The 17,950-nt window shown below is 45.4% G+C and overlaps 1 protein-coding gene across 4 annotated transcripts in view; it reads right to left on the bottom strand.

The window, feature by feature from the left end:
• The window catches only part of ATRN (attractin), a 231,788-nt gene that overhangs the window by 97,576 nt on the left and 116,262 nt on the right, over positions 1-17,950 (bottom strand). For all 4 annotated transcript variants that reach the window (XM_053252986.1, XM_053252987.1, XM_053252988.1 and 1 more), the window contains exons 15-23: positions 16,186-16,367; positions 14,086-14,302; positions 11,705-11,890; positions 10,576-10,815; positions 8,844-8,981; positions 7,201-7,294; positions 5,275-5,327; positions 3,593-3,687; positions 1,390-1,468 (exon numbers count right to left, since the gene is read on the bottom strand). In XM_053252986.1, the coding sequence (XP_053108961.1) occupies positions 1,390-1,468; positions 3,593-3,687; positions 5,275-5,327; positions 7,201-7,294; positions 8,844-8,981; positions 10,576-10,815; positions 11,705-11,890; positions 14,086-14,302; positions 16,186-16,367 (1,284 nt within the window). The remainder of the gene's footprint in view (positions 1-1,389; positions 1,469-3,592; positions 3,688-5,274; positions 5,328-7,200; positions 7,295-8,843; positions 8,982-10,575; positions 10,816-11,704; positions 11,891-14,085; positions 14,303-16,185; positions 16,368-17,950) is intronic.

Genomic DNA, 17,950 nt, shown 5'->3' on the forward strand with positions numbered 1-17,950 from the left:
ACAAAATGAGAGTGGGTATGAGGATGGACCCACGTATGACACCTTGGGGAAAGTGGCAGCCTATCAACCTAACGGAGAAAGGCTGCTTTTTGGACAAATCCTCACCGATATTCCAAGAGGGTACCATTATTCCTTTAATTATATAGAAGCACACTGATAAGAAAGTGAATGCTCCATCTAAAAAGGCAATGCTGAGTTCCGTTTCACTGGTGTGATAAATTAAGACACTCCTTACTGTCAACTTTACATTTCAGTAGCCATCACAAGCACCCCAGATGTCAAATCAGATCAACGGCGCTCTGCTTTATTTGTTTCTCAAACCACCTTTATGCTCTACAATGAGGCATCAACAGAATTGCTATACAACACCACAAGCCACCGAATATGTAAGTCACTTATTGGATGTCTGCAAACAAAAGCTATACATTGGAACTGGCTGCCTGTCATCTAGCCTCCAGTTGCCACTGGTTGAGCTGCTGTGCGGTCACAGCTGTTCAAAAAGAAACGTATGCATTGTGTGAAGTGGGGGCTGGGGGGGGCGCCATACCTAGGCAATTATAGGTGGAGGGCTCCACAAATGTTGGCTAGCCATTGTAACCAAACTAAAACTTGTAGACATAGGAACATAGGCAGCTGCTATATACTGAGTCAGACCATTGGTCTATCTAGCTCCGTATTGTCTTCACAGACTGGCAGCGGCTTCTCCAAGGTTGCAGGCAGGAATCTCTCTCAGCCCTCTCTTGGAGATGCTGCCAGGGAGGGAACCTGGAACCTAGATGCTCTTCCCAGAGCGGCTCCATCCCAAGGAGAATATCTCACAGTGCTCACACTTCGTCTCCCATTCATATGCAACCAGGGCAGGCCCTGCTTAGCTAAGGGGACAAGTCTCATGCTACACCTTGTCAGGGGCAATCCCAAGCTCTCTACCCCAGCTCTAACTCTGGAGCTGGAGAAGTGAGGGGCAAAGCTTGTCCCCACAACTGTGAGGCACTGCTCACAACTGTGAGGCAAGCAAAGTTGGGAGAAGACTGGGGCTCCCAGGATCATGCTGGCCAAAGGTCACCCCTCCCCATGGTGAGAGGAATTCTAAACCTCTTTATACTCAGGGAGCAGGATAAAGGACAAAGGCAGAAGAGAAGCAGTATGCAGCAAAATGAGCAGATAGTAAAAGCAAGGAGGGAGCTGGGAGCAAGGAGTTGGAGGAATCAGGAGCCAAAGAGGGAGATGGCAGAGGCACGGCCAAGAAGGGAAGGCTGCACTGATTCAGCATATCCGGCCAAATACTTTGGCTGATGGCAATGAATATCACCAGCACTACCACCCTCTTTCTAGGTATTTCTAGTTCAAACGTTAAGCATTTGGAGACAAGATGGAGAGGACTGTTCTCACCTGCAAAACTTGTTGACCAAGTGATGTTGAGGTTAAAATTTTTTGAAGCGTTGATGAACATGTCCAAGTCTCTGTTTTGCTGATTTAACAAAACAAGAACAAAACACACACCACAAATTAATAGCTTAAAAACAGAGGACCTTCCATTAACATGTGATCAGTGTTGTTCTGACATTAAGAGAGGGATTTCAGGGTCCCCCTCTTGATTCAGATGCCTTCGCTATACCACATGATCTGGGTTTCAGGCTCCCAAGTTTAGTTTATATATCTATAAATAATTTCACAAAGCAGGAATCATCCAGTCCAAGTGTGCTCATGGAGTTAGCAAGGTTTTTGAAGTGTACATAAAAGCTTCTTCAATCAGGATCAAGAGAAAGCTATGACGAGTATAAAGAGCAAGCAAAAGGCCCCTACGTTAACTGATATGTACATCTATTATTTTAACCCTCATGCCCAGACACTAGAGCCAAGAGGGCAAAACCACAGATATTCAAAACTAGGGGCATTGGGGTAGCTGAAAGAGTTCAGAGGTGGGCAGGGCTCGCTAGGGGGCCAGTGAGGCACCCTCCCATTCCCCAAACTATTTTGCAGCAGTTGCCCACTTGGGGGCTGCCGCCCCCTTCTCCCCACCCGAATTCCCTGGATGCAGTATTATATTGCCCTGCCCAGTGCAGACGTTTTATCATATTCTTTTACCAGAATAAGCCAACACATCACTGCATCCAAGCCATCTTGAGTTGGGGGGGCAGGGGGTTGCTGAGAGAACTTCTGCTGGCCCTGTAGCCAGTGGGCATAACATTTTTCATTTATGGTATGCTTGCGAATGCTAGAGCAGTTTTGAAAAGGTAACCCCTCTGGGAAGCTTTGGCCACTTCCCATTATCAAAATGCTTTCAAGAGGTCTCAGCAGTACTTGAGCCCAGCCAGATGTGGAACAAAGGAAACTGCCGTATACTCAGTCAGACCCTTGGTCCATCTAGCTCAGTCTTGTCTACACTGACTGGCAGTGATTTCTCCAAGGTTTCAGGCAGGAGTCTTTCCCAGGCCAGGGATTGAATCTGGGACCTTCTGCGTGCAAAGCAGATACTCCACCACTGAGTTACAGCCTCATCTCTGAAGGGGATGATCTTATAGCAGACAGTACACACATGTAGTCACTCATCCAAATGCAAAGCAAGGCGAACCCTGCTTAGTAACGGGGGCAATTCATGTTTGCTACTGCAAGACCAGCCTTCCACCCAAGGTTCTGGGCCTGCGAGATTTTTGGTCCATCCTTCAGCCTAATCTGCAAAGGCCAAACCTGAAGGCAAACAGGAGACCAGACACTAAACTTGAAAATCCATCCTATGTAGGCAAGAGGAAATCAGGGGACCTGGTCCCAAAGCAGTCAAACCTGGCACTCCTGTTAAACTGAACACAGCCATTTCAAGTGGCAACCAATGTCAAGTATAGGAAGTCTGAACTGCAGGAATGCAGGAGCCCAACCACATCCCGGCCTAAATCATGACTCTGCCACCCAAATGCAGCTCCCAAGGCTGATAGTGAGGGTTGTGTATTACTCTAGTTTGTTTTATTTTAGAGAAGATCTGCTTAAGGAATGAGGTAGAAAGCATCTCCTAGTTCAGCCCCAGCCTATCCTTTATTCCAGGGGTTTTTAAAGCTTGGGTTCCCAGGTGTTGTAGGATGGTGGGAGTTGTAGTCCTAAAACACCTGGGGACCCAAGCTTGAGAACCCCTGCTCTATTTGAAAAAGTCTGCCCCCTAGAGGTTAGAGCAGGGACTGCCCAACACCTGGATGAAAGTCCACATGCAGGCAATGAAGGCAATATCTAGCCCCTGCTCAATTCTCAGCACATGGCTGGCTGCTTGAGAAAATGGAGATAACTATCCCATTTTAAAAGCGATGCATTCTAAGTAATCATCACACTACAATACAGCAATAAACTCCTTGGGTTAATTACACTGTGCGAAGAAGGTTGCCTTGGGGATATCCGACTTTTCTCAGTTGGAATCTTTTATATGTAAAATCAAGCTGAGAGCAACTTTTCTGAAAGGGTGCCGTGAGAGCACAATAAAGGAGCATGTAGGGGTAGTGCCATGAGACAGTCTATCACTGCATAGAACATACACTTGGACACTGTCAGCCACAGAGAACCAAGACTTTTTAATCAACCGCGTGAAGTGCAGTGGAGAGAATTTACAAACCTCTTCAGGTGTTGCTACGAAATTGATGGCCGTATAATAGCGATCATCCTCCTGGGAGAGGCTGAAGGTGAACTGATAGTCAATAAGGAGAGTATCTGTATAACAGAACAGAAAACAAAGTTGGGAGGAGTTTTGGAATAAAGCCTGGCAGGCTGCCACTTCTTTTCTAAGGAAAAACATCAGGGTCCTGCCATCACAGCACCCAACGCAAACTGGGAGGAGAGGAGGAGGAGGAGAGGAGCCCAAAGAGTCTGAGCCGAAGAGCCCCAAATCTCGCCAAGTCAAAAATCTTGTCTAAGTCAGCACATTACCAGGTAATGTTGACTACCCTTCAACCTGATCGCCCCTCAAGTCTCAGTCAACCATATGCAACATGGCTATAATGCTGATTTTCCTTCTCAGAGTGTTCGAATTACTAAAGGAATGCTGGTTATTTTTAATAACGCTTTGCACAACAACGTATTTTTTTCTTTTCAAAATCTTCATGTCTCCCTTAAAACACATCTGTTAACCCAAGCTTATCTCAATCGACTGTCCTCCCTTTTCAGTTCCCCTTTCCTCCTCCCAACCCCAATATCAAAGTATCAAGCTGCCCTATACCGAGTCAGACCACTGATTCATTATCCTCCACACTGACTGGCAGTTCCTGGCTACCTGTACTTCTCCTCTCCACCCATTTACTGGTCCAGTTTCCCTTACCCTAATCTTGTTGAACATCCTGTCTTCCAAGCATGTTGCTTTTACAGGCCCACAAAGAAATCACCTGTGTTCGTCTACCTCCTTGGTAGATGAACACAGGGTAAACAAAAAAGCATCTGCATCTCCAACTGAAATTGCAACCTAGCTGCTTCTCACTCTCTGGAAGTCTCATTGAGATCAAAGCTGAAGTCAGACTGTAGAGGACAATCTGAAATGCTAAACTGCAGCCTACTAAAGAGCTGTAGATACCCTTGCTCCAAGAAGACTGACAATTGAAACTCTTTGTACATCTGTGTGCATTTTACATAGCAACTTAAGCAAGACAAATCCCTGCCCCAAGACAACCATAATTTAAGCGTATTTAGCTGGGGCAGCAGGGTGCCAGACCGAGGTGTGGGGGAAGCGATATGACTAACTATTACAAGTGCATGTGCCTAGCATACTTACAGTGATTTGCTTGATTCAAGAGAGGAAGGCAGAAAACCAGGTAATATTAGGGAAGAGAACAAAGAAACCTAGAAGAACTTTAAAGATGGCACTGCCACTACAAAGGTGTTCTGAAAGAGAGTTCAAGAGTACACAGCAGCAAAGGAGAAAGGAGCAGATTGTTCTAGAGAAAGGGTTCCCAACCCTGGGTCCTCCAGATGTTGCCAGACTATAACTCCCATCAGCCCCAGCTACAGTTTATTGGGGGGATGATGGGAGTTGTAGTACAGCAACCTCTGGAGGACCCAGGTCTGGAATCCCTGCTCTAGAGGAAAGCTGCACAACATCCTGCACATGCTGGACTACAATGCCCATCATTCCTGAGTATTAGCCACTGTGGCTGGGAAGGATGGGAGCTGTAGTCCAACTTCAGCCCTTCACTAGAGGGCCAAAGCCTTATTTTAGAGTGCTGCATGCTTTGGGGCATCTGTTGCAAGTTGTTTGATGCAGAAGTACCAAACTGTGTACAGAACGCAGGAAAAACAAGGTGTACTCACAGTAGCAAGTTCCTTTGAGAGGATTGCCCTGGTATCGGTTTTCAACCTCACATCTAGAAAAAAAGGACATTAAAAATTGGTCTTTGTTCTTCAGCTAGTAAACTTTTTACTTTATTCTAAGACGTCCAGCTAGGAAGAAAACTGCTTTATTAAAAATAAAGTAGCAAGCCTAATTATGTGACCAATTAACTGAAAAATCGCAACACAGAAGATGAAAACATAGTGTAGCAGTGAGACTAAAATCTAATGCATATGAGTGTGCGCTTTGCACTTATTTAATATTTTCAAAAAGAACAATATTGACACTTGGAAAGAGTCTGTGGTGAATTCTGAGAAGTGCTTCTCCAATGCTTTTTAAATGAACCTACAGCATAAGCAACGGTTGGTAAAAAGCTAGAAAATAGACACTAAAAGCTAGAAACTAGTTGGTTTACTAAACATTTTGTCGTGCACTGAAAGAGTCTGGAATTTTTTTATTTTTTATTTTGCACTGACTTAGAGCAATCTTCTGAAGAAAGAGGGTTTCTTTCAGGACTAATAGTTACTCTGCATGACAGAGGGGGCCTGGCTTTTTAAGGCCTCCAATGGCCACTCAAGCCCTGGTGGGTACCATCTAGTGAAAGCTCCTCATCCTCCCCACCCTGAAAAGCTGAGAACTGGAAGCATCAATTCAGGCAGTTGCCTGGTGAGAACTGTTGTTGGGCGACACCCAAGGGTGATAGCCTTTAGAAGGCTCGTAATGGCAAGAGGAACTTCGGCAACGTCCAGGGTTATCTACCCATGACTAAGTTCCTCTGAAATTAATGGGGTTTGATTTACTCATGACTAACTTTCTCAATTATTTCAATGGCGCTTAGTCACGATTAACTAGTCTGGATATTGCCCATAGTGTACGGCTATGCCAAAATGTTCATCTGTTTCCCTTTTTCAGCTGAAAACAATGCTTTTGGAGCAGCATCAAAATCCCACATGTACCTTGGCAGAACACCAAACTGACCCTTTTTAGAAGCTGCTTACTGCAGTTGTTTCCCCTCGACACTGCAACAGCACCATTTCTCATTTCTTGGTAGGGCTTAGGTTTCCTATAAAGATCCCAGCCAATCAGGGATCAAGCAGAAAACATGATAACACCATGATGTTACGTAACCTGATTTGGAAATATATTGACAATGGAGGACAAACAAGGCCAGTTTAGAATGTGGATGTGCTTTTTGGATCAGTCACCTGGTGATGCTAACCAATAAGGGATCCTATAGCGAATGTGATTATGTCACTGAGGGCAAACAGCCTAGTCAAGGGAATGCTTTGTGAGCAACTGCATCCTCTTCACAGAAATCCCTAAAAAGGTACAGGTACACAAACCCCATTTCAATGCTGACACAAGTCACACACACACCCTTTTGGTTCAGCCCTAACAACATTCTATCACTCAACTGTGTACCCTGCTATGATTCCTCAAAGCAACACAGAATATAATATAATATAATATAATATAATATAATATAATATAATATAATATAATATAATATAATATACAGCTAACTGTGCTGTTGATACAGTTAAACTTGTCCTGCATATAGAGTCAACTAGGAATCCTAAGAACAGAATCCAAAGAACCTTGTAATTAGTTTTGTATTCTCAAAGAGGCCTCAGGCTTATGCCTTCTGAACTGTTTCCCGATGCCACCCAAATACCCAAGAGCATGCCTTGACACGGTGTTTTTAAGGCAGTTTGTCTTATGTGGAAATGCTGTTCGAAAGCGGGAGGAACCAGCAATCCCACTTGCACACTGAAGGGCTTGGCAGGTTTAAGGTCACTCTTTGGATCATGGCCTAAATATTTACATCACCCTGGCCAAACACAACAGCGCCACATCACGTTTCAGTTCAACCAAGGGACCCAAATGCTTCTGAATCTACCACTCACAGTTGACACTCCTCTCCTTTTATTCCCTTTGTGGTGCAGAAACACTTCCCTGTGTTTGCGTTGCAGACAGTAGCATGGCCGTTACACTTGCAAGCTGGAAGAGAAGAGCCACTTGGAGTAAAATAAAAAACAACACATTAACAAGCAATTAAATCTTTCAGTAATGCATGGTGGGCGGCTTCCCCCTGTGCTCTGCAACAGACAAAACACGGCTTGCTTTGTATCTTTTCATTGCAGCACACTGGGGTGTGGCATGATTAACTTTATTATCTCTCAAAGAGACCCTACAGATGGGCCAAAATACCAGGATCAGGGCAGGGGGACCAGAGTTTGTGTTGTGTGGCATTCTGCATTGTGCCCCCAAGTGGCAAGCTTTCCACCCTTAAAGTGAAGCCGAGCGGTCATCTGCATGAGCTCAACGTATTGTAAAGTAAGTCAATGATTGGGAAATGTGACCCCCACCAGGTACCCCAAATAGCTGGATTGGATTTGCCATGACTAACATCTATTTGCCTGTCAAATATGGGAGCTAGCATGGTACAGGGGTTAGAGCAGGGCTGCCCAGCTTCGGCCTTCCTGCAGATTTTGGCCTACAACTACCATAATTCCTGGCTATTTGGCACTGTGGCTGGGGCTTATGGAAATTGTAGTCCAAAAACAGCTGGGAGGCCAAGGCTGAGCAGGCCTGGGTTAGAACATCAGACTAGCACTGGAGAGACCTGAATTCAAATCCCAATTCAATCATAAGGCTCAGTGGGTGACTTTGGGACTGTTATTTATATCTCAGCCTAACCTACCTCACAGAGCTGCTGTGAGGAAAAAAATAACCATGTATGCTGTCCTGAGCTCCTTGGACTCCATAATCCATCTTGTGAGCGACTTTCCCAACTTGCCTGGGCTCCTGAGTGGATATTTGCAGCCCTCCTCCTCATCATCAGCCCACTCACACACAGAGGCAAAGCAGCTGAGGCAGGGAGGGGGGGAAATGATTGGGGAAGGGGCTGTTTAAACAAGCAGATGCGCTCAGTTTGCTGGTTTGTTTAAGCAGCCTCTGCTCCGATCTCTGTGTTGGCTGCTCAGTGTGCTGACTGCCTACAGAGAGTCCCTCTTCAAGGGCTTTGCTTTCTCCTCTTCTTCTTAGCTGGGCTGGACAAATAGCTTCTCTCTCTGCTGGGGACACAAAAAGTGCAACCGATCTGACCAGCAGCCTCCAATGAGGCTTCCAGCAGTGGCTGGGTAGACACGGCTGGGGATTATGGTTTGCTGGGGGCGGGGGGGGGGGGGGCTGGCGGCACAGCTGGCTGCATTCCTGCATTCCAGCAAGGGGAAAGTAGCAAGTCTCTCTCTCTCTCTCACACACACACACACACACACCCCTCTACCTACCTGCTTTTGGTCCTTGCCAGCAGGCAGAGAACTCGCCACAGGCAAGGAGGCAAGTGGGTTTACTGAAGCCTATTTAGATGGGTCGCAGTACTACACTACTTTTGGCACAGAACTGTATTGTGTTTTTAGCACGGAGCATATGCAGCCCTGTACATTGGTGGCTGCATACCAACAACTACTATGACCAGGCTGCAGAAGAGAAACGCCATCTCCCAGCCTTGGCCTGGAGACCAGAGAAGACTGAAGCCCCAACTTACGTTGACAGGTCCCTCCGTTGGTGGGGTCCCCATAGTAACCGGAGATGCAGGTCTCGCAGTGCTTGCCAGTCGTCAGATTCTCACACCTCTCGCAGATGCTCTCGTTGACACACTGGCTGTGCCCGTTACACTGGCAGGCTGGAGACAAAGGGACACGTCTGTCTGTGCGTCTGTCTCTCTCTTTCTGCCATTCCTTTCATCCTGCATTGCTACCATTCCCCAGGGACCCCCCATGGTGTTCAAGGCAAAGCAGACGCGCAACAGCAGCTTGAATAGGAGCCGCACGGCGCCCGTTCTCCCAGGGTGGGCCGCACTGCGCACACTGCAAGTTCAGCTCTTCGCTGGAGAGCAAGTGCTGGAGGCAGTCAACAACTCTCTGCTGGTGCAGGATGCTTCTTCTTTTGTTCCCTCTTTTGTCACATTTCAGAAGGCTCAACTGATTTTTTTCAGTTACTAATACCAAACTTGAGGAATGATTCAGAATTAAATCTGAAGACTCGTATTCAGAAAACTCTACTGGCACATGCACGATTACCTCCTTTCATATCTTTACTAGGGCCAAGTCAAGTTTCCCCCAAGTTGCGTGTTTATCTTAAAAGCATGTACTGTCTTGCGAGCAGACCCTCTCCCCCAAGCTCATAACCCCACCTGTTTCCATGGCTTATTGAGGCTATTGTTTTCTCCCATAGCTGCTGCTCCAGCCAACATTTATCTTCCATGCCTCCTTCCTTGAGGAATCCCAGGCAATCAGGGACCACGTCCCAGATGTGGCGGCTTCAGACAGGTAAATAGCGAATCTGCTTCCTGTATTGTTCATGGCCATACTTGCCAAGCAATGCAACCATCACCAAAAGGTCTTGAGGCCGGGTGAGCAGCCTTCAAATTCTAACGAAGCTTTTCACAAAACTGCCCCCACTATTTCAGCTCAGCACTAACACTTATACATGCATTTATTTTTCTACAACAAATGAAGTCCAATTACTGTGCAGTTTCACTTTCCCAAATTGCAACCAAAATCTACATTCTGTGACTCTTTCACTTGACATTGCTAACTATACTCAATTGAATTCAATTCTTTATTACAGTCAGTTGACCAGCAGGTGACTGTACTCCATATGAATTAATCTGAAATCACCAAAATACCCCAACTCCATAGTCAAGACATAAGCAATCATTAAAAGACAGGGAAATCTATTCTCCTCTCTTTGACCACCCTTATTAAGAGTTATCTCATCAAAGATGTTAAGAGCTAATGAATCTGCAGAAAATTATCTCAAATATGCACTTGTGAAGGAATTACCCCTTCCCACTTTGTGTTATGGTTTGTAATTTGTTTGTGTCCACTCCAAGCTCTATAAGGATTAACAATGTTGCTACCTCTGACAAGCAGCTCTGAGGTAAAAGTTGTCAGCTGCAGAGTTTAGAGGAAAAAAATCTCTTTGGAGTTTTATAAACTGTTACTATTGCTTGTCTCCAGACAGAAAAAGAAGGTTCTAGCGGCCTGAGGTAACAAACTCTCTCACTGGCCAAGGTATCCCTTTAGAACTGAATAAAAGGGATATTTTAGTCCCACCTCACGCCTACCTGTCCTTTTTACCACACTACTGTTGGTATTGTTCTTCCATGTCAGAGGGTTTAGTGATTGTAAGCCTAAGCGGTCACACAGGTTTAACAGTCTTTTTGGCGGCAGCGGATGGTTCGACTGAGGGCCAGCTGCAGCCAAGTAAATTACCTGGACACTGAATAAAGGACCAGTTATATCTGTTCTCCGCTAGGCACATGCTGACATCAAGGACAGGTTCCAGATAGGACTTCCCAGTTGGAGGTGAAGGTGGTGGTGGCATCTTCACTGGACCTCTAGAAGAGCCTTCAATGCACTTTCCCTTGCCCGTGTTACTGGGATCGGTACACCAGCCACAGCCGGGCTGTTCTAAACAGTGACTGCAAGTGAAGTAGCCAGAACAGTTTTCAGCTGTGGAGAGAAAGAAATCCCACAGTAAAACGCAGATAAAAGCTTCACACGCTGGCTCCATTCAGGCATTACACCAAACCATGCTTTTTTGCACTAGCCATAGTTTAAACCCAAACCATGATTCATGCTTCCAAACGGACATGCAACAGCCACTTGCCTGTTTTCATTTTCCATCTACTATTCAACATTATCAGTTTAATGCTGCCGCAGGCTTCAAAACCAAACTGGCTGTTGTAACCATGGTTTGTCCATTCAGGCCAACCCACAGTTAGTACAAAACATGGTTTCCAACTTTGGCTTGCCAGCCAAATCATGGCTTCTCAAATCGGACATCACAATTAAGCTTCATCAGCCATAGTTTGCCAGGATGTCTGAACTGAGCCAGTGTCTGTGGTCTCAAGCTCAACTTAAAGAAGTTTTATTCTATTACATTTTAAATTACGTCAACATTTCTCCTTGTAGGCAGGGCCTTTCAAACTGAAGCCTGGATGTTATCTGTGTCCTCCTGGGCAAAGGTTGTGAGACAAGCCACTGCATGCAGAAGGCACATCAGAAAACTTGCAGCAAGAAAGTGCTCCTCAGAATTTTGAGAAACGATATCAGGAGGCAGTGGTCACAAAAGGAGCACTTCAAAAGCCCCACTCAGGATGGGAGGTCCCAAGCTGGCCTTTTAGATCTAGGCTATAGCAAGTCTCCCCAATTATTCTGCGGCTAGAATCAACTTTGAATGCTGCTCCCTCAAGTCCAGCCCAGTACTAAGCCTATTATCCCATACTGGGATGCAGTGAGCACACATAAAGGTGGTCAGTGGACCACCTCACCAAGACAGCCTACCACCCCGGGGACCCGGCTGCCCCTCCCCAAGCCCCACCAGCAAGAGCTCACTTACGTGGACAGCTGCTCACTGTGTGCCACTCCATGCACTGGCCGTATGGGAAAGAGGCCACATATGCATTTGAGTCGACACACTGCTTCTTGTTGCTGCACCACATGCATTCCGAGTTGCTGCTGGTACATTCGCTGCACACTGTTCTCATGCCACAGGGGGTACGACACTGCTTGGCACTGTGGTTAGCTGCCATTAAGAAACATGGGATTACTGAGTAGCAGCTACTGCAAGGAGCTTTTATACTGCAGACATAAGGAGGGCGTTCCCAACTTTCTCTCCCCCACCCCCACCAATACAAATGCTGCCACTTTTTCCTTGTCTCCATGGTCTCTCTTTCTTTCCTGACTACTGAAGGGGCACTGTCCGGCATCTCTCACCTACTGTTGCCTCCTTGCCACTGTCTCTCCCCCATCCCCACGTCTGGTCTGAAATGCCAACATTTTCTTTTAATAACAGTATCTTCTCACGTCCTTACACTAGAGGGTCACTTTTCATGCACACCAAAGCTTCTCATTCTTCACGTTCTCCATCTTTTTGTCCTTCAGGGCTGGGCAACACATTCTGGTCTCTGGTGGGGTGGGGCCAAATGACTCCACCCCATAGCAAATTATCACTGCCCTGGTTGCATATCAATTTGGAGTGTCATGTTTTGAACCTCTATAGCCTTGACCCTATATTTCCTAGCAGCTATAGGGGAGGCATGTAGACTTGTTCTGACAAGTTGATTCACGCAATGATTGTGTGTAAAAGTTGCAGATGCTCCAGCTAAGACGGGAGTGAGTTGCAACTGAGGTCCTTTTCCACAATATTTCCATGGCAACCACAATACAGCGCTCCAGCCCAACATCTCTAGCTTGTCTTCCATTACACCCGATCAGCACCCCATTTTGCTCCAATGTATTTGGACTGATTAATCTGGGTTTCCAAAGCAATGAAACCGTTGGCTTCTTCCACCCACTCATATTGATATGCTTTCTAATTACAGAGACCCACTTCTTCAGCAAAGCCTGTCCTGAATAACTCTAACCTTTATCCTGTCAGTATCTGCTGTTGGTCAGTAGGAGAGTCCATCAGGATGAGGGGATCCGACCAGTTCTGGATGGCCTTGCACTCCCCTTGAAAGAGCAAGGGTGCAGCTTGGGGGTATTGTTGGACGCTTCTGATTGGGGGTATTGTTGGACTGCTTCTGATTGCTCAGGGGGAGGCGGTGGCCAGGGGTGCCTTTGCACAGCTTCAGCTAGTGTGTCAGCTGTGTCCCTTTCTCAAGAAGGCAGATCTGGCCATAGTCATGCACGCCTTAGTCATGTCATGGCTAGATTATTGTAACACACTCAACGTGGGGCTGCCCTTGACAAATATTCAGAAACTGCAGCTAGTGCAAAACGTGGCAGCTAGGATTTTATCCTGAGCTACCTGCTGGGATAATATTACACTCCTTTTGAAAGAGCTACACTGGCAGCCAATCTGATTCCGGGTCCAATTCAAAGTGCTGGTTTTGAAATTCAAAGCCCTTAACTGTTCGGGCCCTGGATACCCGAGGGACTGCCTGCTCCCAAGGGTTTCTGTCTGCTTGATGAGCAAATAGGAGAGGGCTCTGCTCCGCGTGCCAACAATGCGGGAGGCTCTGCTGTCATGCACGCAGAACAGGGCCTTTTCAGTTATTGCCCCCAGACTCTGGAATGCTTTCCCGGTGGACATCCACTCCTCAGCCTCCATCAGAGTTTTTAGAAAGCAAGTGAAATTTTGGCTTTTTACTAGGCTTTTATATGAGTGTTGCTTTTGTTGCTGCTGCTTGGTATTTTATGGTCCTATTGTGTATGTTTTTTAAACGTTTAATTAGAATTGTATTTTTATATTCCAATTAAATATTTTTAATTATGTAACTGTTTAATAGTCTTACATTGTTTAAAATGTTTCTAAACCACCTTGAGATTGTTTTAATCAGATAGTAAAAAAATTAACAATAAATAAAATAAATCTCCACCTAACTATTCCCGACTGCAATTTCACCGTGTTTTTTTAAAGCCCATCCACTCTACGCTCTGTATTGTCCTTTTGGAAACATCAGACCAGCGGTGTCAAACTGCGGCCCTCCAGCTGCTATTGGCCTATAACTCCCGTCATCCCCAGTCACAGTAGCCAGTAGTCAGAGATGATGGGAATTATAGGCTAACATCCGCAGGAGGGCCGCAGTTTGACACCCTTGGTCTAAAGTTTCCAGAAAGGGAGAGTAACAGTGGTACAAGGTTCCCATACAAATCAACTTCACCATGGCGAAAGATGGAGTCGGGGAGGTATTCGTACACAACTGTAGGTCTCCCGACACTTGTCCCTGTGTCACCAGCCTTCTACAGCAAGAGCTGCACTGAGAAATACTTTACCAGGCCTTTCACAAACGCTGCCGTTGACTTGGTTGATGCACGTTGCCGCCTTCAGCCCTCGATTAGTTGGTTCTGCCAAATAGCTGCAGAACCCAATATCGCTCGGCTCCCCTGGCAGCCACTGGAGCAAGGTGTTTGTGAAAGGAGACATATCTTCCCAGCACCAATATGAGATGTTGATCTTCCGCAGTCCAACCCACGGCGTCAAGGCTTTGGGCTAGAGGAGAAAATAATCAAATACAGTTCAACTCAACTAGAAAGGTTCAAAGGTCTGCTTTGAAAAAAACCAGAGGGCCATTGGGCAACCTGTAAGCACTTTCAATGGACAAGGATATCCTCTGTTAATACACGATTTCTCACATAATTTGGGCAACTGCAAGAAGGACTAGGGTGCAAACATGACAAATTTGTTTTGTATTTTTAGTTTAATATTTTAATTGTGTCATTTTTACAATCTTGTTTTCAAATTTTGCTGTACACCGCCTTGGGTAACTGGCCCTATCCACCCCCAGCACAGTACTTCCAGTGACTGTTGCTGGTGTGTGTCTTATGTTTCTTTTTAGAATGTGAGCCCTTTGGGGACAGGGAGCCATCGTATTTGTTTGTTATTTCTCTTTGTAAACTGCCCCGAGCCATTTTTGGAAGGGCTGTATAGAAATTGAATTATTATTATTATTATTATTATTATTATTATTATTATTATTATTGGGATTGTTTTAATGAAAGGTGGTATATAAATTTAACAACAAATAAACAAACAAACAAAACAAACAAGAGGTTCTCAACCTTGGGTCCCCAGATGTTGTTCAGCTACAACTCTTGTCATTCCCAAACACAATGGCCAAAAGCTATTGTGTCTGGGAATGATGCGAGTTGTTGTCCAAAAACATCTGGGGACCCAAGCAGTTCCCCTAATTTTTTTCATGTGTGCACAGAATGAGTTTTTTTCTGGGTGGCAGTATCAAACAAGTGTGCAAACACGTGCATTCAGAGTGGGGCCTTCCTGATTCAACCTGAGTGGGATATAAAATTAAATGAGCATCAGAAATGTTTGCACATGCACATGCCTTAGAGGGAACACTGGACCTTTGAGAAGCCCTGCAATATATTACTAAACCAGAGCTGTTCCAAACCCAACTGTCATTTTCATCACCCATTTCGCAGGTAGCAAAAATGGGATGGCGGGGGGCAGGGGGTATTTGACACATCTGTTCGCATCTGTTCACCCAGGCTTTTAACTGATATTGTTTTGATTGTTTTAATGTTGTTTTTAGAATATTGTTTTGTGTTTTAAATTTCTTGCTTTTAATTGTTTTTGTTTTTAATTAATGTTTTACTTTTTAATCTTGTTGCAAACTGCCCAGAGACGTATGTTTTGGGCGGTATAAAACTATGTTAAATAAATAAATAAATAAATAAATAAATAAATAAATAAATAAATAAATAATAGTGGGGAGACTCACAAGGAATTCTCAAGAACCTTCTTCCCCCTCCAAATAATGTCAAGGTTTAAGCAGCTCTCCCCCTGAGCCTTCCCGCCTACATCGCAAAATACACTGAAATAGCTCAAGTTGAAAATGCAGACCAGAGTTAGATTAAACCCTGGTGCTGAAACGGAACCCATTTCATTTTCATGAACACATTCCCTGTGTTCATTTTAGTCAGAGTTGACCATGGTCAGAGACATAACAACAACACTTGGTCAAGAAGAGAGACCCACTATTTGGGCACAAGAAGGGATGGAGCATGGTATTCCTCTCCTGGTCCCAATTCTTTGGTGCTGGGGAGTGGCACAAATCCATCAAGCCTGCATTGCAAAGGCTGGGCATAGTGAGGCTGTACAGAAGTAGCTGAACTACATTCATTCTGAGTGAAAGAAGAAACTGGGTCACATTGAGCGGATCCAGGCAACCCCATCTTTATCAGAGACCAATCAGTCAAAAATCTGGACGACAACAAAAGAACACCACAGCAAGATATGCCAAGGTTACTCTAGCTACAATCTCACTTCAGAGGAATGTTTCAACAGCGCCCTTTAAAGGAGAGCAACTTGCATAAACAGCAGCATCTCTGATCACCCGGCCACAACAGATCACTTACCGTGGACTGCACCTTCTGAAGTTCCTTGAGAAGGAACTCTACCTTCTTCTGAGTGGTGAGCGATGCCAGAGCAGCATTGTGATTCCTGCAGGCCAGTTTGGCATTGTCGTAGCTGTCCTTTGCATTTGTGATTTTCAGACAGGAGTTGCCAACCAAGTGCCATGTCGCCCCACAGATGTTCTCTATAAAGAAAAGTTATGCATCAATGCTGAGGGGCTTGTTTGCTTTCTTTGTTTCAATTGCCTTATTAACTGTGATCACCTGCCTAAATCAGAGTGCACAATTTTGGGCTGTGCCCCTCCCCCTGCCAGCTGTTTTTGGACTACGGCTCCCATCATCCCCAACCATAGTGGCCAATAGTTAGGGATCATGGGAACTGAAGTCCAACATCTGCAAGAGGATCAGAACCCTAAACACAATTAGACCGTTAAGGCAGTTGGATTTGACATCTGGGTGGAAGCAGAGGGCTTAACTATTAATGTACAAGGGGACCAAGCTTGTAAACGGCTGTTTGCCTAGTCTCATGTCCCAAATAAGAACTGCCTTCAGATGAGCAGTTAAAGAACCTTTATGAAAGTTGGTTAGCTTGGGGCCACGATTGTTTTGTGGACAGGCAGCCTAATTGCATTCTGTGGTCTAGTAATGGATATAGATTTATTTGTAAAGTGGAACTAGACAGAAAGAGAGCCTCAGAAACCACAACAAGCAACCAACTCAAAAATGGAAAATTAACCTTGCATGCATACCTGAAGAGAGGCCTAGGAAGGAATAGGAACCTGGGTAGACTAAATGCCCTCTGGAAATGGGTCTGATGCAGGGCATCGGGGGTGGGGGGAGCTAACTGCACCATTACTGTCCCATCATCCAAAATCAAGGAGAAGGGGCTTCGGGAAGATGATGCTACACTGTGCCACAGTTTTAGCTAACAGTCTGACTATTCCTCTGCTAATGCTACTCTGGGATTACTATCCCAGTCTTCAAACACCGCAGATGGCGACATCCATACAACTATGTACAAAAGCATCTCGGCACACAGACGTCTGGAATGGATTAACAGTGCTGAGCTGGGGCCACAACACGATAACCCAAGTTCAAGAACTTGTTACGTCAATGGCTTGATGGAGAATTCAAAGAGGAAACGTTTGAAGGAATGGGGTCACACCTAGGGAAGTATACAGCTCTTCGGGTTTAGGATTTTGGACCCACCACCACCCATAATTCTAACTCGTGGCAAAAGACCTCTATGCACAGTCAAATAGAAGCTCAAGGTATAAACCACCAACTCAATTAGAAGCCAAACTGCTCAGATTTCTGGAATGTAGGGAAGACTCACACACCCCTCCTTAAAAACACAGCTCATGTACCAAAGGCTTTCTGATTCTCTCACACTTGAGGATTCTATGAAACAGGGCTTCCTTGGGGGTCAGAGCAACCCCTCCCAACCTGTGAGTAGAGGGGTGCTTCCAGGATCTTTTAAGTGACAAGTGGAGTTTGAAAATTCTCAGAGAAGAGCAATAAAATTACTGTGGACTCCACCATTGCAATAGCAGCTGTAGAACCCCAAATCCCTTCTCCACATACAACTGTGTCTCACAGTTTGGGCTAAGCTTGTAGCTTCAAATATACAATGCTACGTCAACTGGCAAAGCCAGGCAACCATCCTAAGGAATGCATGGCACACTGGGATGGCATCTCAGCATTCTGTTGACATGGGAAGAGCTGGTACCATCACAGAGAAGCCGGGAACTGAACTCTTGTCTGCAGC

Source organism: Hemicordylus capensis, chromosome 5 (assembly GCF_027244095.1).
Source record: "Hemicordylus capensis ecotype Gifberg chromosome 5, rHemCap1.1.pri, whole genome shotgun sequence".
Taxonomy (NCBI): Eukaryota; Metazoa; Chordata; class Lepidosauria; order Squamata; family Cordylidae; genus Hemicordylus; species Hemicordylus capensis.